This window comes from Ovis canadensis, chromosome 14 (assembly GCF_042477335.2).
Source record: "Ovis canadensis isolate MfBH-ARS-UI-01 breed Bighorn chromosome 14, ARS-UI_OviCan_v2, whole genome shotgun sequence".
NCBI lineage: Eukaryota > Metazoa > Chordata > Mammalia > Artiodactyla > Bovidae > Ovis > Ovis canadensis.
The window spans coordinates 69,120,474-69,146,696 of NC_091258.1; the positions used below are offsets into that span (position 1 = coordinate 69,120,474).

At 49.5% G+C, this 26,223-nt stretch overlaps 1 protein-coding gene, 1 non-coding gene and 1 pseudogene across 11 annotated transcripts; 1 reads left to right on the forward strand and 2 right to left on the reverse strand.

The window, feature by feature from the left end:
- The first annotated feature begins 238 nt into the window (after positions 1 to 238).
- Positions 239 to 21,712, forward strand: CPT1C (carnitine palmitoyltransferase 1C). 10 transcript variants are annotated; one of them, XM_069551251.1, is made up of 19 exons: positions 239 to 496; positions 1,180 to 1,334; positions 5,962 to 6,101; positions 8,802 to 8,973; positions 9,144 to 9,245; positions 9,339 to 9,476; positions 13,214 to 13,291; positions 13,524 to 13,631; positions 13,738 to 13,822; positions 15,280 to 15,475; positions 15,583 to 15,765; positions 16,507 to 16,612; positions 17,957 to 18,073; positions 19,008 to 19,172; positions 19,424 to 19,558; positions 20,168 to 20,320; positions 20,809 to 20,922; positions 21,057 to 21,149; positions 21,380 to 21,712. In XM_069551251.1, exons 2-19 carry the CDS (start codon positions 1,194 to 1,196, stop codon positions 21,491 to 21,493), a joined length of 2,340 nt encoding a protein of 779 aa, XP_069407352.1. In that variant the 5' UTR covers positions 239 to 496; positions 1,180 to 1,193; the 3' UTR covers positions 21,494 to 21,712. The 10 variants fall into 10 exon arrangements, with proteins under 10 accessions (XP_069407352.1, XP_069407350.1, XP_069407355.1 ...); XM_069551254.1 differs by having other exon boundaries at positions 244 to 496; positions 9,375 to 9,476; XM_069551252.1 differs by having other exon boundaries at positions 266 to 496; positions 1,025 to 1,334.
- LOC138419879 (U6 spliceosomal RNA) lies at positions 15,138 to 15,244 on the reverse strand. Its single transcript, XR_011249130.1, has one exon. It is a non-coding gene; the product is annotated as a U6 spliceosomal RNA (small nuclear RNA).
- Positions 21,713 to 22,846: 1,134 nt separating the features above from the next.
- Positions 22,847 to 23,353, reverse strand: LOC138419090 (ferritin light chain pseudogene; annotated as a pseudogene).
- Between the last annotated feature and the right edge of the window lie 2,870 nt (positions 23,354 to 26,223).

The following is a 26,223-nucleotide window of genomic DNA, read 5'->3' on the forward strand; positions in this document are numbered from 1 at the left end:
GCTCCCACGCGCGTGGGCTGAACTCTAAGCTGAGCTTCTTTCCTCGATGAGAAAGGAGAGAAAAGAGACAGAGTGGACTCCGGAGCCGAAGAAGCTGGGGTTCGGAGGAGAGGTGCTGCGTAAAACAGGGGAGGCCCAATAGTGGAGAATCGGGCGGGTAGGAGTCTGAAGGCAGGGGATGCAATGGAGGGAGGGGATTGGACGCTGGAATTTGAAGGGGGCGGGAACTGAGCGCAGAGAATTGAAGGGGGCGGGGATAAAACCCGGGGATTGAATACACGGCTAGGCACCCGAGAGACAGAAACTGGGGTTCCTGGATTTTGGATGGTCGGAGGCGACAGGAGCTCCGGAGGCGCATCAGCCAAGTCGTGGACTCACAGCACTGGGACATATGCAAGTGGGAGGCTCCAGTCCGGCGCTCTAAATAGGGGGCGGGGTGTATGTGTGCTCGGGCTTGGTCCCCAGGATCCGGCCGGCGGACCCCTGACTCAGCGCGGTAAGTGCCGGACTGTAGGGGCGCGAACTCCTGCGGGGGCCTGAGGATTGCGTCTTGGGCTGGGGTGCGGGCATCTCCATCACTTGTCCTCGACGCTCGCCTCTGCTCTCAGCCTCAGCATCCCCGAGGCATGCGCAGCAGTGTGCTTCCTCCCCCATCCCCTTCAGCCCGGGGCTGGGGGAGGGGACGCTGGGTCACCCCAGAGCACATGAATTTATAGAGAACCCCCCTCCACTCTCCTCCGCGCCCCCTGCCCCCGCCACAAGTCCCCCACCCCCAGTCCTTGCCTCGGAATGGGAAGCGGAAATGAAGTGGACTGCCAACGTCCGGCAGGTGTTCATTTCAAAATCAGTTTGGGAATAACGCTTTTCCCGAGATTCCGCAACTCACCCTAGACCAGTTTCCCGCCTCGACCCCCAAATCTTGAAAGTCTTTTGGAGGGGGCCACTGTCCCCGTGCCACGTTCTCAGAATAGCCACAAAAGGGGTTAACGCCAATTATCCGCCCTGCCTTTCTGTGTGTTCACAGAGGTCCCCGGCTAAAGTGCCCCTAACACTGGAGTCTACGGCCAGGACCCTCAAGACCCCTCCGGTGTTAGGGAAGGCTGAGCTGGCCTCCTACATTCCTGGGTCTGCGGAGAAGGGGCTGGGGGTCTGAGGAATGACCCTCTGTCCTCCTCCCAGGGCTGTAGCCTGACATGGCTGAAGCTCACCAGGCGGTGGGCTTCCGACCGTCTCTGACTTCGGACGCGGGGGAAGTGGAGCTCGGTGCCCCGGTGTTGCATGAGATCTGCCTCTCCGGACTGCGCTCTTGGAAAAGGCATCTCTCCCGTTTCTGGGTGAGAAGGGCTGCGACGCCGTTTCCTTCCGGAAATCCAGTTACCTGTTTCCGCTATACGCGAGGCTCAGTTTTCATGTCCACTTCCAAGACCCCTTAAAGCCAATTCCGGATTCTCTGTGGCTCACTGCTGGGTTCCTCAACCTCGCCCAGGAGAACTGCCATTCACCTGTGGTACCCACTTCCTGGTCGTTCTTTACACTCTACCCACACCCACAACTTCCACCCCAATTTCTAGAACTGTCAGTCCCCTTACCTGTGGTGCGCCTCTCACCGTTCCCTTTCATCTCCAGGCTCTAAACGAGATGCTCCCTGTTCCAGAACCCCATGGCCTGATCAACGACTTGGGTAGCCCACACCCCAGTCCTGAAGGCCCCCTTGCCCACTGGCTCTCTGCGCCACCTCCTTGCCCCTGCTCTGAGCCCCCAGTACCCTCTCCAGTATGTGGCACACCCTCCCTCTGGTTCTGAAATGTGAACCTCCACCGACTGGATCCCAAACTCACACTTCTTGCCTTTGCCCTAGAATGCCTTAGAATGCTCACATCCACCTAGAACCTGTGTCAGCCCCGGGGTCCCCAGTTCTAGAAGTCTGGCACCATCTATGGAGTCTCCCTGGAGAAGGAAATGGCAGCCCACTCCAGTATTCTTGCCTGGAGAATCCCATGGATAGAGGAGCCTGGTGGGCTACAGTCCTTGGGTCACATAGTCGGACGTGATTGAAGTGACTTAGCATGGGCTCGTGGAATCTCCCTGCTGGCTGCACCCTCTTTGTGAACACAGGTCTTGAATGCCTTCGTGGTCTACCAGGACTGGGTTTGAGTCCTGACTCTGCCACTGACTAGCTGTGTGGCCTTGGGCAAGCGCGTCTCTCTGAGCCTCAGTATCCCCAGATGTGATACAAGAGTGATGGTAGCACCTCCCTCACGGCACAGTTGCAAGGATTAAACAAACTCTCACATGCAAGCCCTGAGTCAAGTGCTTGGCCCATGGCAAGTGCTGAAGGTTAGCTTTTTTTTGGCTGCACCTTGAGGCATGTGGCCTGGAGAAGGAAATTGCCACCCCCTCCAGTATGCTTGCCTGGAAAATTCCAGGGACAGAGGATACTGGTGGGCTACAATCCATGGGTCACAGAAAGTTGGACATGATTGAGCACAAGGCACGTGGAACTTCCCCGACCAGGGATTGAACCCACATCCCTGCAGTGGAAGCGAGGGGTCATAACCGCTGCACCACCAGGGAAGCCCTCTGAGTGTTAGCTTTGGATTATAATACGGTTCTTCATTTGCCAAATATCTGTGGAGCATTATGTGAAGGGCCTGGCACCATTTGGGGCCCTGGGGACATGGCAGGGAGCAAGACAGACAGAGTCCTTTCCTCATGGGGAAGATAAGTACTCAAAACATAGAGTATGTCAGATGGTGACGTTCTATAGTGGACGATAACGTAGGCAGGGAAGAGGGAGCATGGAGGTGTTAGAGTACAACCCAGGGGCAGCCCAGGGTTCTCTTTGGAAGCTGGAACATTTGAGCAGGTTGGACAGCACGTCTATGGCCATATTGGTTGTTAAAATGATTGTTAAAATAGAGATGTATCTGCTCCAGTGAGTAAATAGCCACTAACCCAAACCCCCAGAAAACCCCTTTCAGCCCTACCCCTGGGAACCCTTGGGCCTCAGGCCAATCCAGCAACTAAAGTGTTAACTTGTGGTTTAAAAGATAAACACACACATATATACACACATAAATAGGTATTTTAACTAAGATGTAATTATATACAGAAAAATGAGGATTTTTAAAGTATACAGACCTTGAATTTTGTGGTATCTTTGTAACTGCGGTAATACCTACGTAACCAACTCCCCAACAAAACAGCACAGCCATCAATCATTCTAGAATGTTCCTTAGAGCCCCTTTCCCACCAGTACCCCTTACCTCACCCTCGCTGCAAAGCAATCACCGTTCTGACTTCTGTGCTTATAGACGGATTTGAATTGGTGTTGCTATGTCGAAAAATTTTAACTGTAACACCTGTATTCGAGTCAGCTCTGAAACTCCTTTCTGATTCAAATGTCACTGGTGGTCAGTGGCCCCCACCAGAAACTCATATTAGTATAACTGATAATGGTAATAGTGACTCTTTCCTTTCAGTCACATAGCTGCCTCTCGCCCTGATGGTCACTTGGAGTTCTCACATCCTTCCTTTCCATTCGGGGACCCCAGGAACCACCCTGAAGCCGTAGCTCCTAGAACTGGGTCCCAAGGTGAGGGCTGTGCCCTCAGCAACACCAGAGCTGTAATTCCATAGACTCATTGCTAAGCCTGAATTTCTTCACTTAAAAAATGGGAATCCTGACAGTCCCTGCCTTGAGGGACTGTTGTAACCATTCGTTGTCTTAGGAGAAGGTCTGACCCACAGAAGTCACCACTCCAGCACTGCCGTCCTTATCTTACATACCACACAGGTGCTGTGTGACCTCCGGCGTGTCAGTAAATTCTCTGGCCTTCTGCTTCCTCATTTCTAAAACCATAATAGATAGTAATAGATCTCAGGCTGTATACCAAGCGAAGCCTTTGAATATATTGCTCATCTGGTTCTCATTAAGACCTCTTTTTTTGTCATGCTGAGTGACTTGCAAGGTCTTAGTTCCCTAATCAGCTAATCAGAGATTGAACCCTGGCCATGGCAGTCCTAACCACTGGACCACCAGGGAATTCCCTCATTTAGAGCCTTCGAAGGGAAGCCCGTCATTAGTCCCATTTTACATATGAGGAAACAGAAACTCAGAGAGATGTTTTCACCTCCCCCAGGTCACACAGCTGCCACGATGCAGAAGCAGAGGCACACCTGGAAGAATTAGAAGTCTGGCTCTGGAGCCCGTGCTGACTCCTCACTATCCTGGGCTGCTTTTCCAGAACATGGTCTCAGTACTGATGCCCAAGAGTTGTTGTGAATTACACGCAGAGGGTCACTTGGGCCAGGCATGAGGCTTTGGTGTAGGTGGTTCATTGGCAGGAGATTAGAGTGTTGCCTGAGATGGTTTCCAAATGGATATGAAATTCTCAGATATAGCATACTTCAGAGTATGGTACCCTCATCTGGTTGGTTTGAGTGATTGACAGTGCCCTCTGGAGCCAGGAGACCTGGATTCAAATCATGCCTCTACCACTTCCTGGCCATGTGGCCTGGGACAAGTTCTTCAAACTTCCTGTCGCCTCCGTTTCTTCACCCATATGATGGAGATACGAATACTTACTATCTTACTGAGTGTGACAGGGGGACGAAATGATTTAACGATGCTCCTGGTACTTGGGAAATGCTATAGAGAAATTTTCTGATATTAGGAAGCCCCTGTTCTATTGCAATCTAGAGCCCCAGATAGAAGCACTGAAAACATCTTTTAAAATAAAGAAAAACCAAACAACAAAAATAACCAGGTTTGCCAGTAACCTCCTTCTGCCAAGCCAAAGGGAGATTGCCTAGTAAATAAATCCCCAGTGAGAAGAAGATTAGCAACAAAGAGGACATGGTAATATTTACTGAGCTCCTATGGTGTGCCTGACTCTGAGCTATGCAACTGACCACCCTGCACCACCCTACCCCACCCCCAGCCCTCTGCTTCATTTTCTCCATAGCACCTCTTGCCATCTGACTCATTCCACTAAAGCCTGTATTTATGTAGGTGTTGTCTCTATCCCCCATGAGAGCAGGAATCTTGCTGTCTTGTCACTGTTGTTGGACTGCACTAAGCCTTTTTGGAATGACATTTCCTCATCCAGCCCTCGTGACAGCCCTATGAGCAAGTACTGAGATTTGGATTGTTCCCATTCTACAGATGAGGAAACTGAGACACGGAGGTAAAGTCACGTGCTTGCAGTCACTCAGCTAGGTAGCGACAGAGCAGAGATTTGAGCCCAGAGGGTGGGGACTCCAGAGCCCAAGGTCTAAACCATGATCTCTGGGAGTTTCCTGGCAGTCCAGTGGTTACGATTGTGTGCTTCTCTGGAAGACTGCAGGAGGCACAGCTTTGATCCCTGGTCAGGGAACTAAATTCCCGTAAGCCACACAGTTTGGCAAAAAAAAAAAAAAAAATTTATACTTGTAAATGGCACCTGGCATGTAGTAAGCACTCATTAAATGTTAGTTATTGCTTCCCTGGGAGTTGGGAGTTTCGTTAGTCACCCAGCAGCTTGTGGGATGTTCCCTAACCAGGGATTGAACCCTGACCGTGACAGGGAAAGCGAGGAATCCTACCAACTTGACCACCAGGGAATCCCAACCCAACATTTTCATTCATTCCTCATTCATTCCAAGGCCAGCCCCTGAGCTCTGGACCCTGCTGTATCCTGGCAATTGTTTGGCCTTTTTGACAGTCTCGCCTTCAGGGTCCTGCCTGAGAGTAACCCCTCCTCCGGGAGCCCTCCCTGACTCCCTCAGCCTGAGCAACCTGCCTTATCCTATCGCCATGAGCACTCATTGCATTCTGGTCTGACCTCCTTGGGGGCAGGACCCAGATCTCTTTGTTCCTCACGGTATCTTGGGCACGCATCTCAATGCCGAGTCAATATCTAAGAGTGGTGCTTAGCAGATGGGATAACTGATTGAATAGGTGACCTTTCCTCTCCACAGAACGACTTTCTCACAGGCGTGTTCCCTGCTAGCCCCCTCAGCTGGCTTTTCCTCTTCAGTGCAATTCAACTTGCCTGCTTCCTACAGCTGGATCCTTCCTTAGGACTGATGGAGAAGATCAAAGAGTCTCTGCCAGACTGGTGAGGTTCCCCACTTCAACCCAGTAACCTCCTAACCCCTTGCCCTCCACCCAGGACATTTCTGTATCAGCGTGTGTGCCTGTTAAGGAAAGTAACCTCTAAGACTTACCTGGGGTCAGATTAATAAAGGTAAAGCATCAAGTAAAGGGAGGTGATTTCCTCTATTGTCTCTGCACATTTTCCGTCCTGGCTGCTTCTTGCTAAAGGGAATGTTGGCAAACTAGACAAAGGTGAGGTATGGTTATATATACTAACAGAAGTATGAGTTCTGCTAATCTACAGTTGTGTGGTCTTAGGCAAGAGACCTCACTATTCTTGGTGTCAGGGGCTTCACGACACAAACAAACTTTTGGGCCAACCCAATGATTGGTTTTTAGGGTGGTTGGAGGAATTAAACAAAATCACGCATGTGGGATGTAGAGTACAATACTGGGAGGTCCTAGGATCTTCCCTGGCAGCTCAGACGGTATCAGTCCCTGAGTCGGGAAGCTCTTCTGGAGAAGGAAATGGCAACCCACTCCAGCATTCTTACCTGGAAAATCCCATGGATGGAGGAACCTGGTTAGGCTCCAGTCTATGGGGTTGCAAAGAGTCGGACACTCACTCACTAGGAGGTTATTAAATGGGAGTAGTTCAATGATTATTGTTGTCTGGAAACAAAAAGGTGAAGTTGCAGATAGCCTGAAAGGGCAGATCTAGGATCGGAAGTAGAAATTTCCAGGAAGGCTAGATTTACCTAATCTAAAGAGGGTAAGTGACTCCCTTCAAGTCCTCCAGGTGGGATTTACTCACAATCTGTCCTATTGCAACTTTGCAAACATATTGACTTACTGTGTCTTTAGATCAGCCATTCCTAAACTTGAGTTTGTATTAGAGTTATCTGGGAGACATGCTAAAATACTGATTGCTGGGCCTGGGGCCCAAGAATTTGTGTTTCTGACAAGCTCCCAGATGGTGCTGATGCTGCTGGTCCAAGGGCCACACGTTGAGAACCTCTGCTTCGGGGTATAATTTGATATCTGGTATCGAAAAAGCAAGAGAGTTCCAGAAAAACATCTATTTCTGCTTTATTGACTATGCCAAAGCCTTTGACAGTGTGGATCACAATAAACTGTGGAAAATTCTGAGAGAGATGGGAATACCAGACCACCTGACCTGCCTCTTGAGAAATCTGTATGCAGGTCAGGAAGCAACAGTTAGAACTGGACATGGAACAACAGACTGGTTCCAAATAGGAAAAGGAGTACATCAAGGCTGTATATTGTTACCCTGCTTATTTAACTTATATGCAGAGTACATCATGAGAAACGCTGGACTGGAAGAAACACAAGCTGGAATCAAGATTGCTGGGAGAAATATCAATAACCTCAGATATGCAGATGACACCACCCTTATGGCAGAAAGTGAAGAGGAACTAAAAAGCCTCTTGATGAAAGTGAAAGAGGAGAGTGAAAAAGTTGGCTTAAAGCTCAACGTTCAGAAAACGAAGATCATGGCATCTGGTCCCATCACTTCATGGAAAATAGATGGGGAAACAGTGGAAACAGTGTCAGACTTTATTTTTGGGGGCTCCAAAATCACTGCAGATGGTGACTGCAGCCATGATATTAAAAGATGCTTACTCCTTGGGAGAAAAGTTATGACCAACCTAGATACCATATTCAAAAGCAGAGACATTACTTTGTCGACTAAGGTCCATCTAGTCAAGGCTATGGTTTTTCCAGTGGTCATATATGGATGTGAGAGTTGGACTGTGAAGAAGGCTGAGCGCCGAAGAATTGATGCTTTTGAACTGCGGTGTTGGAGAAGACTCTTGAGAGTCCCTTGGACTGCAGGGAGATCCAACCAGTCCATTCTGAAGGAGCTCAGCCCTGGGATTTCTTTGGAAAGAATGATGCTAAAGCTGAAACTCCAGTACTTTGGCCACCTCATGAGAAGAGTTGACTAATTGGAAAAGACTCTGATGCTGGGAGGGATTGGGGGCAGGAGGAGGAGGAGACGACAGAGGATGAGATGGCTGGATGGCATCACTGACTCAATGGACGTGAGTCTGAGTGAACTCCAGGAGTTCGTGATGGACAGGGAGGCCTGGTGTGCTGCAATTCATGGGGTCGCAAAGAGTCGGACACGACTGAGCGACTGAACTGAACTGAACTGAACTGATAGTGAAAGTAGCTCAGTCTGCCAGACTCTGCGATCCCATGGATGATACAGTCCATGGAATTCTCCAGGCCAGAATACAGGGGGTAGCCTTTCCTTTCTCCAAGGGATCTTCCCAACCCAGGAATCGAACTGGTGTCTCCTACATTGCAGACGGATTCTTTACCAACTGAGCTATCAGGAAATAGCTCAGATATCAGCTATACCTGATATCTCGTATATTTCAATAGAAATACCAGCTCGCATTTGTTAGGCTCCTACCAATTTCCATGGGATGTGATTTTAGAAACTTGGTGTCTCCATGTTCCTGAGGGGAGATGGTGGGCACACCAAGAGAGAGAATCACACCTCTAGCACTTCACAAATGAGGAAACTGGACTTTTTCTGACCGACTCTAATTCTACAGGATATTCCTCCAACAGCCAAAAGATGAGAGTCAGAGAGTGTTAGGAACAGCAGGCGCTGGGTAGGGCTGGAGGGGAGGGATATTCTGAGGCCCGGAGACGCTGCCCTATTCTCTTTTTGTCTACCCGCCCCCAGGGGTGGACAGCATCACAGGCTGCGGGGGGTCCTGGCGGCCGCGCTCTTTGCGTCCTGTCTGTGGGGAGCTCTGATCTTCACCCTTCATGTGGCCCTGAGGCTACTTCTGTCCTACCACGGCTGGCTCCTCGAACCCCACGGAGCCATGTCCTCGCCCACCAAGACCTGGCTGGTATGGGAGAGGCAGAGCCCTCGATCAAGCCCCCTCTGCCCTGTTCTCTCTATGGAGTGCCACGCTCGCCGCCCCCCGCCCCCGCCCCGCCCCCCGCCCCGCCCCCCAGCACCTTGGCCCCGGGCTGCAGTGAGGGGTTTAAAAAACCACTAATTCCTGCTCCCCACCAGGCCCTGGTGCGCATCTTCTCCGGCCGCCATCCAATGCTCTTCAGTTACCAGCGCTCTCTGCCGCGCCAGCCTGTGCCCTCCGTCCAGGACACCGTGCGCAAGGTGGGCCAGGCACTCCAGGATGGGGAGGGAGGCTGCCGAGCGGGTAGGGGGGTTGTCTATGGGACCTGCCCTCTTCCCCTCCGTGCCCCTCAGTATCTGGAGTCTGTCCGACCCGTCCTCTCCGACAAGGACTTCGACTGGACCTCGGGCGTAGCGCAGGAATTCCTGAAGCTGCAGGCCTCACTGCTGCAGTGGTACTTGCAGCTCAAGTCCTGGTGGGCGTCCAATTACGTGAGTACAGCGTCCTGTAGGCGAAACTTCTGAACCGGCGCCCCAACCCTGCGAGTTCTACGTCCCGCCCTACGCCCCGCCCACAACCCCAGGCCCGGCGGCGATTGGCGCTTCACTCCAGATGTGCCCCATTGAGTCCCGCCCCCACGCTCCAATAGTTTAAACCCAGCCCAAGATGCTCCAATATTCTGAGCTCCCCTCACCTCTCCAATATTTTGAATCCCGTCCATCCTGTACTAACATTTTAGGCCCCATCCGCCACGCTCCCACATTCGGAGACTGGGTCTTCAATGATCTAGCTCCGCCTCCGGGACGCGCCCACATCGAGAACTCCACCCCCAACCCTCTAGTATTTAAGTCGGAATTCCCGGCCCTTTCCAACATTTCAGCCCCTCCCCTGGTGGCCACAGACTCTAAGCCTTCCCCTAGAATAGTTCTTTTCCTCTGCCTTCTGTGTGCACAGACGCCTGCCCTAAACGTACTTCCATCTGATTTCAGGAACTAGGGTCCTAGAACGCACTTGGAATTAAACTCCTTGAGAATCTGAGGCATAGAACCAGGCAGCGAATTGCCCTGTAAGCGGCTTCCAGGTCTCCCATTCTGTAGGAAGCCATAAATAGCCGTCAGGCAGCATGTGATGTGCTGGAGGTAGTGAAGAAGAAATAGATGGTTTTTTTTTTAGGTTCCACATATAAGTGATAACATATAATATTTGTCTTTGTCTGACTACTTAGTATGCTAGTCTCCATCACTGACTCAATGGACATGAGTTTGAGCGAGCGCCAGGAGTTGGTGATGGACAGGGAAGTCTGGCGTGCTGCAGTGCATGGGGTCACAGAGCGTCGGACACAACTGAGTGACTGAACTGATGTTGCTACAGACAGCAGTATTTCATTCTTTTCTATGCAAGCCTTAGTTTTAGAGGGTTTTTTTTACTTCATGTTCTTGGACTAGATTCCATTCTTAATATATATATATATATAACACTTAAATAACATAATTATATAATGTATAAATATAATGTACATGTATAGTTATATAAGTAATATATATACACACCATATATATATTTAATTGATACATTTCAGTATACATCTAAGGCACTGTCAGTTGTAACATGCACCATTACCTTATGGACAAGAAAAGAAAAATAATTAAGTCTAACACAATGCTTTCTTATCACTTATACAGATCAATCCTCATTATTCACACATTCTGTGTTTGAGATTCTTCTACTTATATTTGTAACCCCTAATCAGTACACGCGGCACTTTCATGATCATTTGGAGAGTTGTACAAGGTTGCAAAAATTTTGACTTGGCTTGAAGTGCACATTCCTAGCTGAGGTGAAACAAGAGTGGAAGGAACCTGACCCTGTATTTCTCTTTGTAAAAATGGCTCAGTGTTGGCTAATCAGCGTTCACTGCCACTTTATAGGACATAACGACCTTGAGTAACAGGTGTATATTAAAAAGAGCTCCCTTAGGGACTTTCCTAGTGATCCAGTGTTTATAGAATCTGCCTTCCAATGCAGGGGACACTGGCTCAGTCTCTGGCTGGGGGAATGAAGATCCTGCGTGCAGCAACTAAGACGCAATGCAGAGATATCACTTGCATATACTGTTGCATCACATGGACGTAATGTTACAATATTATACATATAGTAAAGCACACAAGTCTTACCTGTTCAGCTTAAGTTTTATGTACGTATATAATCAGATAACCCCTACTTAGATCAAGGTATAGAACTTTTCTACCATTTGCTGGAAACTTCTGGATTTTTCCAGAATATGTTGCCTATTCCCAGGGAACAACAACTACATCCTGGCTGGTCTAAGTTTAAGGAAATGTACGATACCACCAGCTTAAAAGATCCCGAATGCTGCAAGGAAGACCAAAGATCCTATGGGCTACTACTAAGACCCAGTGCAGCAAAATAAATAAATAATTAAATATATTTTTTAAAAAATAACCTTAATAACAAGGAAGGAAAATATCTAGAAAACACTAAAAATCTCTGACCACCTCCCTGTTAATTCTTGTCCCTCCCACCATTGCCTGTGAGAAACACTTTGGTCAGAGTCATTTCTGAGTGTATGTATACATATATTGATACCCAGGCTTATATAGATATTCTTCAGGTATATATATTTTATTTATAATATATTTTAATATATTTAATAATATAACATGTTATATCATACTACATGTTTAATATATAGTATATAAACACATATAACATAAATATATATAATTTTAATTATGATTCAAATGTACATAATATAAAATTTGCCATTGTAACCATTTTCCAGTGTACAATTCAGTAGTACTAAGTATAGTCACAATGTTGTGACCCCATGGACTGTAGCCCACCAGGCTGCTCTGTCCATGGTATTCTCCAGACAAGAATACTAGAGTGGGCTGCAATTCCCTTCTCTAGGGATCTTCCCAACCCAGGGATAGAACCCAGGTCTCCCGCATTGCGGGCAGATTCTTTACCGTCTGAGCCACCAGGGAAGCCACATAACATAAATATCATATATAATTTTAATTGTGATTCAAAGGTACATAATATAAATTTTGCCATTGTAACCATTTTCCAGGATACAATTCAGTGGTACTAATAAGTCTAGTCACAATGTTGTATAACCATAACTATCTATCTCTAGAGCTTTTTTATCATCTCAAACAGAAACTCTTTGTGCCCATAGGCAAAACATTCCTATCCCAGGGATTTCCCTGGTGGTCCAGTGGCTAAGACTCCGCAATCCCAATGCAGGGGGCCTGGGTTCGATTCCTGGTAAGGAAACTAGATCCCACATGCCATAACTAAGACTCAGCACAGCCAAATAAATAAGTAGAATAAACATTTTTTAAATATTTATGTACTTGTTAGGCTGTGTCGGTCTTAGTTGTGGCATGTGGGTTCTTTTGTTGCGGCATATAGATTTCTGTCTAGTTGTGGCCCGCGGGCTCAGTAGTGGTGGCGCACAGGCTTGGTTGCCCCGAAGCATGTGGGAATCTTAGTTGTTTGATCAGGGATTGAACCCACATCCCCTGCACTGGAAGGTGGATTCTCAACCACTGGACCACCAGGGAAGTCCCTAAATATTTTTTTAAAATTCCTGTCCCCATTCTCTGAAGCCCCAGGTAACCTCTATTCTACTTTCTGTGTCTATGAACTGGCTTATTTTAGATTTTCATAGATGTGGAATCACACACTATTAGTCCTGTTGTGTCTGACTCATTTCACTTAGTGTGTTTTCAGGGTTCATCTGTGTTGTCGCTCTGAAGAATTAGAGCCTCATTCCTTTTTATACTAACAGTCTGTTGTATAGATAGACCACACTGTCTATTCATCCACTTGATGGACAGGTTGGGTCTTAGCAGAATTTTTTTTTTTTTAATAAAATGGGATCATTTCACATGTCTTGTTGTGTGCCTATCCTTTTTCACTGTGCAGCTTTCTTGGTGCTCATTCTCTGTCAGTAATATAGATGTAACTTGTTCTTTTTAAACAGCTATGTTATTCCATAACATGAGGGTTTCACAGTTTAGCTAACTGGTCCCCCATGGATGGACATCTAAGTTATTGCTAGTTACCTATCTTGATGCCTGCTTCATTGAGCTCCATGCTCCCCATTTGATATGGCAAAGTCTGGAGGGACCACCCCCTCATTTCCCCCCTCCCTTGACCCCAACCACCCCAGCTGTGTGTCTCTCTGCCCCACTCCCAGGTCAGTGACTGGTGGGAAGAATTTGTATACCTGCGCTCCAGGAACTCACTGATGGTGAACAGCAACTATTACCTGATGGTAAGAAGGGGAGATGGAGGTTAGGAAGAGGGCAAGGGATGGGGTTCATAGTTCCCTGGGTCTAGGGTCGGGATGTCTGGCTAGAATGTGGGGTTTAGAGTCAGTGACCCCAATCACAGTCTGGAATTCACCATCCCACCTGTTGGGATCAAGACCTGTGTTTGAGGTCAGTGCCTCCATCCTGCACAAACCTGACCGCAGGCGTTTTGCTCTGGCTTGGCCTGGCCCGCAGGACTTCCTGTACGTCACGCCCACTCCTGTGCAGGCAGCGCGTGCGGGCAACGCAGTCCATGCCCTCCTTCTGTACCGCCACCGCCTGGACCGCCAGGAGATCCTGCCAGTAAGAGGGCTGCCCCTGCGGGCTGGGGACGGAGGCTGTGGTCCTGAAATGTGTGGCCAACACCTGGGTCCTGGGAGGCAGGTCACAAGCCTGTGATCTCCTGCAGACTTTGCTGATGGGAATGCGACCTTTGTGCTCCGCCCAGTATGAGAAGATATTCAACACCACGCGAATTCCCGGGGTCCACAGAGGTGAGCCCCCTCTACCCCTCTTGTTGATAGAAGTAGAACAGTATGGTGGCTAAGAACACGCTCTCTGGAGCCAGCCTACCGGGGTTCAAGTCCCAACTCCGTAACTCCCAAGCTGTGTGACCTTGGGGAAGTTTACCCTCTCTGAACTTGAGTTTCCTCTTCACTCAAATGGGACAGTAAGGGTACCCGCAAGCCACTTGGTGAGTGGCTAACAAAGGTCCTTATTCTTTTTTTAAAAAAATTTTAAATTTTACAATACTGTATTGGTTTTGCCATACATCAACATGAATCCGCACGTGTTCCCAATCCTGAACCCCCTTTCCACCTCCCTCCCCATACCATCTCTCTGGATCATCCCAGTGCACCAACCCCAAGCATCCTGTATCCTGCATTGAACCTAGACTGGCGATTCGTTTCTTATATGATATTATACATGTTTCAATGCCATTCTCCCAAATCATCCCACCCTCTCCCTCTCCCACGGAGTCCAAAAGACTGTTCTATACATCTGTGTCTCTTTTGCTGTCTCGAATACAGGGTTATCATTACCATCTTTCTAAATTCCATATATATGCGTTAGTATACTGTATTGGTGTTTTTCTTTCTGGCTTACTTCATACTGTATAATTGGCTCCAGCTTCATCCACCTCATTAGAACTGATTCAAATGTATTCTTTTAAATGGCTGAGTATACTCCATTGTGTATATGTACCACAGCTTTCCTATCCATTCATCTGCTGATGGACATCTAGGTTGCTTCCATGTCCTGACTATTACAAACAGTGCTGCGATGAACACTGGGGTACACGCGTCTCTTTCAATTCTGGTTTCCTTGGTGTGTATGCCCAGCAGTGGGATTGCTGGGTCATAAGGCAGTCCTATTTCCAGTTTTTTAAGGAATCTCCACACTGTTCTCCATAGTGGCTGTACTAGTTTGCATTCCCACCAACAGTGTAAGAAGGTTCCCTTTTCTCCACACCTTCTCCAGCATTTATTGCTTGTAGACTTTTGAATCGCAGCCATTCTGACTGGTGTGAAATGGTACCTCATTGTGGTTTTGATTTGCATTTCTCTGATGATGAGTGTTGTTGAGCATCTTTTCATGTGTTTGTTAGCCATCTGTATGTCTTCTTTGGAGAAATGTCTATTTAGTTCTTTGGCCCATTTTTTGATTGGGTCGTGTATTTTTCTAGAATTGAGCTGCAGGAGTTGCTTGTATATTTTTGAGATCAGTTGTTTGTCAGTTGCTTCATTTGCTATCATTTTCTCCCATTCCGAAGGCTGTCTTTTCACCTTGCTTATAGTTTCCTTTGTTAAAAATATAGAACGCTTCACGAATTTGAGCGTCATCCTTGCACAGGGGCCATGCTAATCTTCTCTGTATCATTCCAATTTTAGTATATATGCTGCCGAAGCGAGCACAGCCCTTATTATTACAACATATCCCCCCACCCCAGATCACATTCGCCACCTTCGTGACAGCCGACACGTGGCTGTCTTCCACCGGGGCCGGTTCTTCCGCGTGGGGACTCACTCGCAAAGCCGCCTGCTTTCCCCGCGGGCCCTGGAGCAGCAGTTTCAACGAATCCTGGACGACCCCTCTCCCGCCTGCCCCCACGAGGAGCATCTGGCGGCCTTGACCGCTGCTCCGAGGTGAGGGTCAGAGGTCTGGAGGCCCGAGGCCCGGCCAGAACCCTGAGGTCGCAGGCCTGGTGGAGGCTGGGCAGGGGGGAGGGGGGACTCAGTCACTCCTCCGGCAGGGACACGTGGGCCCAGGTGCGGAGGTCTCTGAAGACCCAGGCCCAAGAGGCCCTGGAAGCCGTCGAAGGGGCCGCTTTCTTCGTATCACTGGACTCTGAGCCAGCGGGGCTCACCAGGGAGGACCCCGCGGCTTCCTTAGATGCCTACGCACACGCCCTGCTGGCCGGCCGGGGCCACGACCGGTGAGTCAGCCCACAGATCTGGCCCCCACCCGACCTGCGACCCCAGACCCAATGCACTGAGACCTGGGGACCTCTGAGGCCGTTAACCCCTAGACCTGGGACCCCAGATCCAGAACCACAGATTTCAGGACCGCCAAACTCCTGACCTGGATTCTCAGACCTTGAGAAACTCTAGACCCAGACTCCAGACTCAGAATTGCAGACACAGGGGCCCCAGATCTGAGGATTAATAGGTGCCAAACCTAGGACCCAGGGAATCTGCCAGCCAAACCCTAAGCCTGGGGACCTCAGACTCGGAACTGCAGACTGTGGAATCCTCAGACTTTAATACAAGTGCCCCAAATTCAGGATCTCAGCCCTGGGACCCCCTACCTAGAGATTCTCAGATAAATTCTTAGATGCCCACCAGGCACCATTCTGATTTCTGAGGCTCCTGGGAGAATTTCCCTAAGCTCTCAGCACCTGTAAACCCTGAAAAATTTTTAAATTTTTTCTAAATTTTTTTTGAACTTAAACATATTCTCTCAAAGCCCTGAACCCTGTGATCCTGAGATACATTTCAGAGGTGATCAGAACCCACAACTAGAGACCCCTACCTTCTTAGGGATCCCCACACCAGGCCCCCAGCCCTGATTCCTAGATCTCCCAACCAAAACCCACTCAGTTCCCACAGAGAGTCCCCCAACTTCCCTCCTGGCCTCTTTGACTCTTTGGTGACTGCTCTGAACTCTCTCCCGGCAGCTGGTTTGACAAATCTTTCTCCCTAATCGTCTTCTCCAATGGGAAGCTGGGCCTCAGCGTGGAGCACTCGTGGGCTGACTGCCCCATCTCAGGACATATGTGGGAGGTAGGGCAAGCCGGCTGGCCCTCCACCCTGGGGACTGCCACCCTCCCCCTACCATTTCCAAAGACCTTCCTCTCTGGTGCCTTAAGGTTAGAGGAAAAATGAGACTCAGAGAGAGGCAGACACTGGACCAGGGTCACCCAATAAAGAAGGGTATCTAGGATTGAAAAGGGAAAGTGTTATTTGCTCAGTCTTTGCAACTCCACGGACTGTAGCCCGCCAGGCTCATCTGTCCATGGAATTCTCCAGGCAAGAATACTGCAGTGGGTTGCCATTCCCTTCTTCAGGGGATCTTCCTGACCCAGAGATTGAACCCTGGTCACCTGTACTGCAGGCGGATTCTTTGCCATCTGAACCACCGGGAAGCCCATCTAGGATTATGACCTTTCTTTTTTTGGCCTGTGCTCCTTGGTTTGAAGAATCTTAGTTCCCCGACCAGGGATGGAACCCAGGCTCCCACGTGAAAGAGTTGAGTCCTAACCATTGAACTGCCAGGGAACTCCCTATGACCTTTCTTTGACAAATAGGCATATGGGACTCAGAAAAGGGAACTGATTAGCCCAGAGTCACAGAGTTAGAAGCTGCTGAGTGAGAATAAAAATCCAGAATATTCTGAGACCAGAGTGAGGCCTTCCAACCATCTCACCCTGAGTCAGAACCATCCTCTGGCTCTAGGTTGCTGTGTGACTTTGGGCAAATTACTCCCCTCCTCTGAGCCTCAGTTTCTGCCTCATCAAGTGAAAGGGTTGTATTTTCTTTCATTTTTAAGCTCCTGTCCAGTCCTGAGAAACTTAGCCTCTCTCCATTCTCTGTTTCACTTAGTCCTTAAACCATCGGGGGTGGTGTCTGCATCCCACGGGGTTCCCAGTCTTCCGTAGTGTTGCATGAGGGGTTGGCTGGGGCCCAGGGTGAGGATCAGGCATGTATGAGAGGAAGGAAGGCTGATTCTAGATCTTGAGAGCAGCCCTAGCTAAGTACTGATTCCTCTGTGCCTATATTTTATTTAAAAAATGACTTTTTTTTGCCTTTGATTATATTGGTAAATGACACTCTCAATTCAGTTCAACCTCAGACCCTACAAGACACTTCTTGTCATTTATCATCTCTGCATATCATGCTTTGAACCAGTCAGAAGTACAAGGGCAGTAAGCACCAACTGAGTATTAGTATTAGCCTTGCTCTCAATGACTGTGACCCCAAGATCCCACCTGTGACCATCCAGAGGTTTCTGTTTCTTAGACATTGTCCTGACTCACTTAAGAGGAGACTTAAGAAAAGGGGGACCTGGTTCGATGCCCCTTGCTTGGTCCAGCGGGAGGGACTCTGACAGCTTCCATCTGCACACAGTTCACTCTGGCCACAGAATGCTTTCAGCTGGGCTACTCGGCAGACGGTCACTGCAAGGGGCACCCTGACCCCTCGCTGCCCCAGCCCCAGAGGCTGCACTGGGACCTTCCAGACAAGGTGAGGCCGGGTTTCTAGGTTCTTCTTCCACATCCCCAAATTCTTGTGTTTGCCTCTAATCTCATCCCCAACCCCAGTCTCAAGCAAAAAATCAATCCCATCCCTAAGCCCAATTCCAAACCTATATCCCAAATCAAGCCAAGCCCAAACCCCAATCCTGTCTCCAATCTAACCACATCCCAACCACATCCTCTGTTCTAACCTTAACCCCAAACTAACCCTCTTTCCACCAGCCCTGCTCAACCCCAATCTCCACACCATCCTCAACCTCAGTTTACTTCTATCCCAACTCAGATCCAACTTTGTCTCCACCCCAAACTCATATCCACCTCCATCTCCAGCACCCTTCTTTTTTGGTTTATTCATTCATTCATTCATTCATTCATTTGGCTGTGCCAGGTCTTAGTTTCATCTTGCGGGGTCTTTTTGGCAGGTGGGTCTTTTCACTGGGGCATGGGGGATCTAGTTCCTTGTCCCGGGCCCCCTGCTTTGGGATCACGGAGTCTTAGCCACTGGACCACCAGGAAAATCTCCCCATCACCATTCTTAAATTCAATCCCATCCTCAACCCTAACCTCATCCCATGCATCCTAAGTGGCCTCAGTCATGTCCAGCTCTTTGCCACCCCATGGACTGTAGCCCGCCAGGCTCCTCTGTCCATGTGATTCTCCAGGTAAGAAGACTGCAGTGGGTTGCCATGCCCTCCTCAGCCCCATCCCATACACAACCCCCATTCATATCCCATCCTATACCCAATCCCAACCCCATTCCCAGCCCTAATTCAGTCCTCATTCCCAGCTCCATTCCCTGTCCGTCCCATCCCTGTCCCCAAACCTCAGTCCCATGCAGACCTACACTGCCAACACCAGCCCCAACTCTAACCTCCTCCTGTCTGTAACTCCCAGCCAATCCTCCCTACCTCTTTCTCTGGTAGATCCATCTATCCATCTCTCTAGCCCTGAGGGCAGCCAAGACCTTGTCTGGAAACATCGAATGCCACGTCTTCCCCTTCTCCCGCTTCGGCAAGAGTTTCATCAAACGCTGCCATCTCTCTTCAGACAGCTTCATCCAGACCACCTTGCAGCTGGCCCACTTCCGGGTCAGTTGGGTTCCTAACCCTACCCCCCCTCTCAGGACCTCAGTTCCCCTGGGCCCCCAAGACCCTTATTGTCGAGCCCTTTCATGACTTCTTGGTGGTGGGTCTGCCATCTTGATTAAGGGCTCCATCGAGCCCTCTCCCAACTGCATGTTCCTGGGTGGAAGGAGGCTGGAGGTCCACACAGAGGTGGGTCGGGTCTGTGAAGGCTTCCTGAGCCTGGCTGACAGGTGTGTCTCCTCCTTGTCCCCCAGGACCGGGGTCAATTCTGCCTGACTTATGAATCCACCATGACTCGCTTGTTCCTGGAAGGCCGCACAGAGACGGTGCGTTCTTGCACAAGGGAGGCCTGCAACTTTGTGAGAGCCATGGAGGACAAAGAGAAGACAGTGGGTGTGGGCCTCATTTGAGGCTTCGGTCATTTCCACCTTCTCATTCATACATTTACAAACATTTAAGGAGCGCCTTCTGAGGTCCAAGCTCTGTGATGAGGCAGGGGCGGAACAAGCCGAGTCTCTGACCTCAAGGAGCTCACTGATGGGGGGAGACAGAGGTAGTTCAGCATAGTGTACTATATGCTTTAATGGGGATCACACAGAGGGCACGAGTGGGCACCCGTTTCCAAAATGTAGGTCTCTTTATTTAACCTCTGTGTGACCTTGTAGCTTTCATTTGTATCATTCCTCGTGTTCCCTACATAATCTCTCTGCTCAGAACCCTGCAGGCACCTCTGTTTCCTCTCCCCCTACTTGTTTTGAGGCTCAGTGAAGGGAGTTTGGGCCCTTGATACCTGGGAACCCACCTGATTCTGCCTTGCTGTGTGACCCTGGGCAAGTGACTTCCCCTTTCTGTGCCTGTATCCCTGCTGCGAAGTGGAGTTGATATCTCTGCCTTGCAGGGAAGTTGCAAGCTGGGTTGAGGCCGGGGGTGTGACAGGCCCCGGCAGTAAGCCCACTTCCTGTCTTTCCATGACCTGTGACCTCCCCGGGGGGCCCCAGGACGCACAGTGCCTCGCCCTGTTCCGCCTGGCGGTGGATAAGCACCAAGCTCTGCTGAAGGCAGCGATGAGTGGACAGGGGGTCGATCGCCACCTCTTTGCTCTCTATGTCGTGTCGCAGTTCCTCCACCTGCAGTCTCCATTCCTGGACCAGGTTGGGAGCAGGGAAAGGGTTAAAGAAGAGAAGGGAGGCGCTTCAGGGCAAGGAGGGTGATGTTGGAAAACGGAGGTATCAACAGAGGAGAGAGCCAGGGAGGCCAGGCAAGAGAAAAAGGGAAGGAATGGAGAGGGAAGAGGGGCCTAGAGAGGGGGGCACGGTTATGGAAAGGATGTGAGGGGCGTGGCCAGGGCGGAGGGGCGGGGCCAGTGGGAGAAGAATGTGGTCTAGAAGACAGCGGGGTCAGGAGTTGAAAGGGAGAGGGGCGTGGTTAGGGGCGGGGACAAGGAGGGGGCGGGTTTTGAGTTGGTGAGAGGGGCGTGGTTCGGGCGGGAACAAGGAGAGAGGGGTGTGGTCTAAAGGGGAGAGAGCACAGGGTGACGTCAGGAAGGGGCGGGGCAGAGTGGCACATCTTGAAGGGAAATTGGCAGTTCAGCCTCTGTGGCTTGTCTTTATCGCACTCGTGACCGACTCCTGTCCCTCAGGTTCACTCGGAGCAGTGGCAGCTGGCCACCAGCCAGATTCCTGTTCAGCAAATTCACCTGTTCGACGTTCACAATTACCCCGACTATGTCTCCCCTGGTGGTGGATTCGGGCCTGTGAGTGGAACTGGGCCCTGAGAGAAGAGGGGGCCGGCCCTGATAGATGGATCTACCAGGAGGCCCGGCCTCCCACCTATGGCGGGGGGATGGGACCTGGGGCTGTGTTGTTCCCCTCACTCGTCCCTCTGCAGGCCGATGACCATGGTTACGGTGTGTCCTACATGTTCATGGGCGATGACGTGATCACCTTCCACATCTCGAGCAACAAATCAAGCACAAGAACGGTGAGGCTAACCCACCCCGGCCCCTCCTCCCTCGGGACTCCCGCCTCCCTCCCCTCCTGCAGCTCAGGATTCCAGACTCCCAGCTCGCCGCCTGCCCGCGATCCCGGAGTCCCAGTGCTCAAACCCCACAGCCCTCAGGCCCAGGGGCAGGGACCCCAGCCCTCTTGTTTCTCAGCCTCTGGGAGCCCCTCTCCCAGCTTCTCTTGCACGTAGCACATCTCTCCTTCCAGGACTCCCGCCGGCTGGGCCAGCGCATCCAGGACGCCTTGTTGGACGTGGCCGCCCTCTTCCCGGAGGGGCAGCGTCTTAAGCGCAGAGGGTTAGGGGAGGAAGACTCGGGTTAGCGGAGGAGGACTCCGGGCACAGCTGTGGCTCTCTCCCCTGCCTTACCAGGGGCTCCAGGGCCCCCACGACAGCCACTAACTTTTGACGCCTTCCAGAGGGGAGCTGGTCTCCCCAGGAACTAGGGGGAAGGTCTCTGCAGCTGGGCTGGTGCAGGACAGAGGCAGCCTGTCTGGGTTTGGAAATCCCACATCCTGACTAATAAAGATGTCTAAGCTGGGGGTGTGATGTCTGCTATGCTCTTGGGCTGGGCAGGGGTGGGTGAGGTAAGGGTCAGGGTGGAGGAAGAGAAAAAGTTCCCATCCATCCCCAGGCTCTGCCATTAATTCCCAGTTACAGTCACCATGTCAGCTATAACCCTGGCACCTGCCTAATTTACTGCCTTTCAGCTCTAGTCACACCAAACCCAACCATGCAAGACCCATCCCAATCAACCCCACAAGCTTTCATGAGCTCAATTCCTGCTGCCCCAACACCTAATGCCCACCCTGCATTTTAAATATATATATACTTATTTATTTGGCTGTCCTGGATCTTGACTAGGGATTGGACCTGGGGGCCTTTGCCTTGGGAGCACAGAGTCTTAGCCACTGGGCCACCAGGGGAGTCCCTGCCCACCCTAAACTTAAAGGTTGAGAACTCCCAAATGAATCCCCCAATATTCTTATTGTTTTTAGAGACTGCCCGCATTCATCGGTTTTGATTCCATCTTCTATCTTCATAGCCGTCATCGTTGCATCCCTCTGTGCCTTGCTCCACTCTGGTGGCTCAGATGGTAAAGCGTCTGTCTACAGTGCAGGAGATCCGGGTTCGATCCCTGGGTCAGGAAGATCCCCTAGAGAAGGAAATGGCAATCCACTCCAGTACTATTGCCTGGAAAATCCCATGGACAGAGGAGCCTTGTAGGCTACAGTCCATGGGGTCGCAAAGAGTCGACACAACTGAGTGACTTCACTTTACACCTCCTGTGACTGATTCCTGCCATCTAAGGACCCTTGTTGGACTGAGTCCATCCAGATGATCCAGGATTAGCTCCTAATCTCAACTCCAACTGATTAGCAACCTTAATTCCCTCTGCAAACTAATTCCCCTTTGCCATGTAGAATACCATATGCGCAGGGTCCAGGGCATCTTTGGGGGAACCATTGTTCTGCCTATCACAGGTGCATAGATGAAACCAGTTTGGCCATGAGTTGGTAAGTGGTGAAACTAGGGGAAAGGTCATTGGGGTGGGGCTGGTTCACCAGAGCGGTTCACAAGCTGCCTAGTGGTTGCAGAGAGCGGCTTCGGGCAGAAGGCCTGACATCAGGCGGGCTCCTCAAGGGCTGTAGGGCTCTGGGGTGGGGGGAGGGCTCCTAGTTGTGCTTAAGGCTGAGCATTTCAAAAAGATACTCGCCCAGCCAAGCCTGGGGACCAGCCAGCCTGCGGAGGTCAGTCAGGTGATCACCCATCTTGCAGATAAATGTCACCTGCTCACCTAGGCTGAGGCTCCAGGAAGTCACAGAGGTGGGAGTCTGCACAGGGAGAACCCAGGGCATGCGGATCCATATGGGCCTGGTTCGTGGAGGTTCTTCTCCATGAACACGGAGGCTTCCGTAGCATCTTGATACAGCTTCTGCCCGTCTAGGAAGAGGGCACGGCAGCCATGCTGGTTTTGCAGTTTCAAGAAGTGGTGGGTGCCCTGGCACTTCTCCTAGAGCAGTTCAGGGGAAAAGGGGCTCATGCCCTCGAGTCACATTGCGGCAGTGGAAAAAGAAGCCCAGAGGCAGGTCGGTGTAGGAAGCCTGCAGATACTTGTTGACCAGGTGGTGGACGGCGGCCTCTACCTCGGTGAAATGATTTTGACGAATCTGGGAGCTCATGGCTGATCTGTAATAAGGAGTTAAGCTCAAAAAATGGTGTCAGCTGGTCTTGGTGACTGAGGATAGCTGAGTAGCTGATTCCAAAGATTGCAACTGGAAAAAAAATGTTGGAGGGTGGTGGGAAGCTGGAGGACGGGGCATCCCTGGGTCTGTTGCACCCATACACTGTGGAAGAAAGAGGGTCTGTGAGACCACTATGTGCACTCTGTAACAGCGGTCCCCAGCAGCGGTTTTTGGCAGCTTTCATAGGAGACAGTTTTCCCATGGACCAGTGCGGGGGTGGGGGGATGGTTTCGGGATGATTCAAGGGCACTACATTTATTGTGCACTTTATTTCCACTAGTATTGCGACAGCTCCACTTCAGATCATCATGCATTAGATCCCATAGGTTGCGGACCCCAGTCTATAAAACCCTTCCAAAGGAAACATAGGCTCAAGGCTTCATGACATTGGATTTGGCAAATGACTTCTCAGCTTGGATGTGATAGCCAAAGCACAGACAGCAAAAGGAAAAAAAAAAAAAAAGGCATTACAACCAGATTAAAAAATTCTGTGCATCCAAGGACACGATCAATAGAGTGAAAAGAGCTAGCATGATGGGAGACTATAATTTGCATGTTGTGTATCTGATAAGGAGTTAATATCAGATATATGACATGACAATCCAACAACAAAAGCCAAGCAACCCCATTCAAAAAATAGGCCAAGGACTTGAATAGACATTTCTGCACTGAAGATTCACAAATAAGCCCATGAAAAGATGTTCCTGGCAGTTGCCAGGAACTGGGAGGAGGGAGGAATGGGGAATGAGGAGGTTTTGTTTAATGGCTACAGTGTTTCTGTTTGGGAGGATGAAAAGCTCTGGACATAGACAGTGGTGATGGTTACACAACCTTGTGAGTGTAATTCATGCCACTGAATTAGACACTTAAATATGATTAAAATGGTAAACTGTATATGATGCATATTTTGCCAAAATTTTGAAAGCCAGTCATTCAATGTGCTCACAGTCTTACAATCTGGGTTGAGGTGGACTCACTGGCCTTGTTGTGGTCACTAGTCATTGGTCATCGCATCAAGCTGAAGGGTCACCTGGGAAATGGGATGGCCAGGGCTCTCTGTCTCTGTGGAGTATCTTCAGTAAGTGTTCCCAAAAGAGCAGCCTGATTTGTTCTTTTTTTAACTTTTTATTTATTTATTTTGTTCTTTTTTAATAAGATTTTTAAAAGATACTTAGCTGTGCTGGGTCTTTGCAGCATGCAAATTCTTAGTTGTGGCACGTGGCATCTAGTTCCCTGACCAGGACCCCCTGCATTGAGAGCTCAAAACAGTGTCTTAGGCACTGGACCACCAGGGAATTCCCAGTGTAACTTTATATTTTAACATACTGGCTGTAGACCCATCTTATTACTTTTCTGTAGAAACAAAATATCTTTGCTTCTCTCATCTATTTGTTTCTTCAGGAGATCTTTAGAATAATTGGGTCAATTCCTTTAAAAAATCATCTCACTGGGATTTTGATTGAATTTGCATTAAAAAAAAAGAATTTGCATTAAAACCACAATAGAATTTGGATAGAATTAACATCAGCACAACATTCAGACTAGTTATCCAGGAAAATAATTAGTCTCTCAAGTATTCAAGGACTCCTTAAAAGATGCATTTGGGCCTTAGGGGCATGGAATTGGATTACTCACAATTGCTGATCATTGGTACACACTACTGTTACCTGTACCAACTATTATGCTATTATCTCTTGGATTCAAATTCCCTCCCTAGTGTATCTGGGACTCCGGGACACCAGAGGTGAAAGTGAAGTCGCTCAGTCATGTCCGACTCTTTGCGACCCCATGGACTGTGACCTACTAGACTTCTTTGTCCATGGGATTCTCCAGGCAAGAATAGTTGAGTAGATTGCCATTTCCTTCTCCAGGGGATCTTCCCAATGCAGGGATCGAACCCGGGTCTCCCGCACCGAAGGCAGACCCTTTAACCTCTGAGCCACCAGGGAAAGTCCCTTAAGCCACACTTTTTCTTGGTCAACAGGCTGTGTTCTACTCTGCCAGTAGGGGGCACCAAAGGGACTGAAGGAAGCCAAGAGATTGGGCTCTTCCGGTTTGCTCTCTGCTTATTTCCTGTCAGTTTTTCCTACTCATCGGTTATCACCCAGCATAGCTTCTTTATCCCAGCTGAGGCATTTCCTTCCTGCAGCAGCTGCTAAGTCTAGTTTGCAGTTTTTCCAAATCTTGTGCACCCTGAGAAATGCCAGTACCATTTTAGCATGCTTTCAGAGAAGGCCCCAGTCCCTGGTGGTCCTCTAAGCTCAGATAACATCTGCACCAGTTGAGCACTCTTCCCTCCTCATTGTCCTCCTCGGATTTCATCTTCGGTGAGCCTCTCACCCAAGTGTTTACTTTTCATAATTCTAACCCATATTCTTTGTTTTTCCTTCACCAGTGTTATTAGCTGCTTCCACTGTCACGAGTTATTACCACTATGATACCACAGGGCTCTCTTCTTGCCTTTTCAGTTTCCTAGTTACCAACTCTTTATACCTAAGTAATATTTCCTTATATGAAATCATCTCTGTGAAAATAACCAGTGTGATTTCTGTCTCCTGAATATACCTTGGCTGACATCAATATTTGCAATAGGAAGTGAATTCTCAAATTTGGTTTGGGAAATGGTTTAGTTGGTTCTTAGGATTTGAACATAGCTCCTGAGCTCCTTGTCAAGAAATGGAATGCTAATATTCCACAATCTGCAGTGGCATCATGGTAAGTCATATATTAGCATCCATCTGGACTGTTACGAGGTTCCAATTGAAGTCTGTGACTTGAGGGATGAGTGGCTGCTGCAATGAACCCTC

Excerpts from the sequence above, each read along its gene's own strand:
- CPT1C (XM_069551249.1), top strand. The coding sequence starts at position 1,194 with ATGGCTGAAGCTCACCAGGCGGTGGGCTTCCGACCGTCTCTGACTTCG. Across the intron at positions 19,173-19,423 it reads TGCAGCTGGCCCACTTCCGG|GACCGGGGTCAATTCTGCCT; the intron begins GTCAGTTGGGTT and ends CTTGTCCCCCAG. Across the intron at positions 20,321-20,808 it reads AGTCTCCATTCCTGGACCAG|GTTCACTCGGAGCAGTGGCA; the intron begins GTTGGGAGCAGG and ends CCTGTCCCTCAG.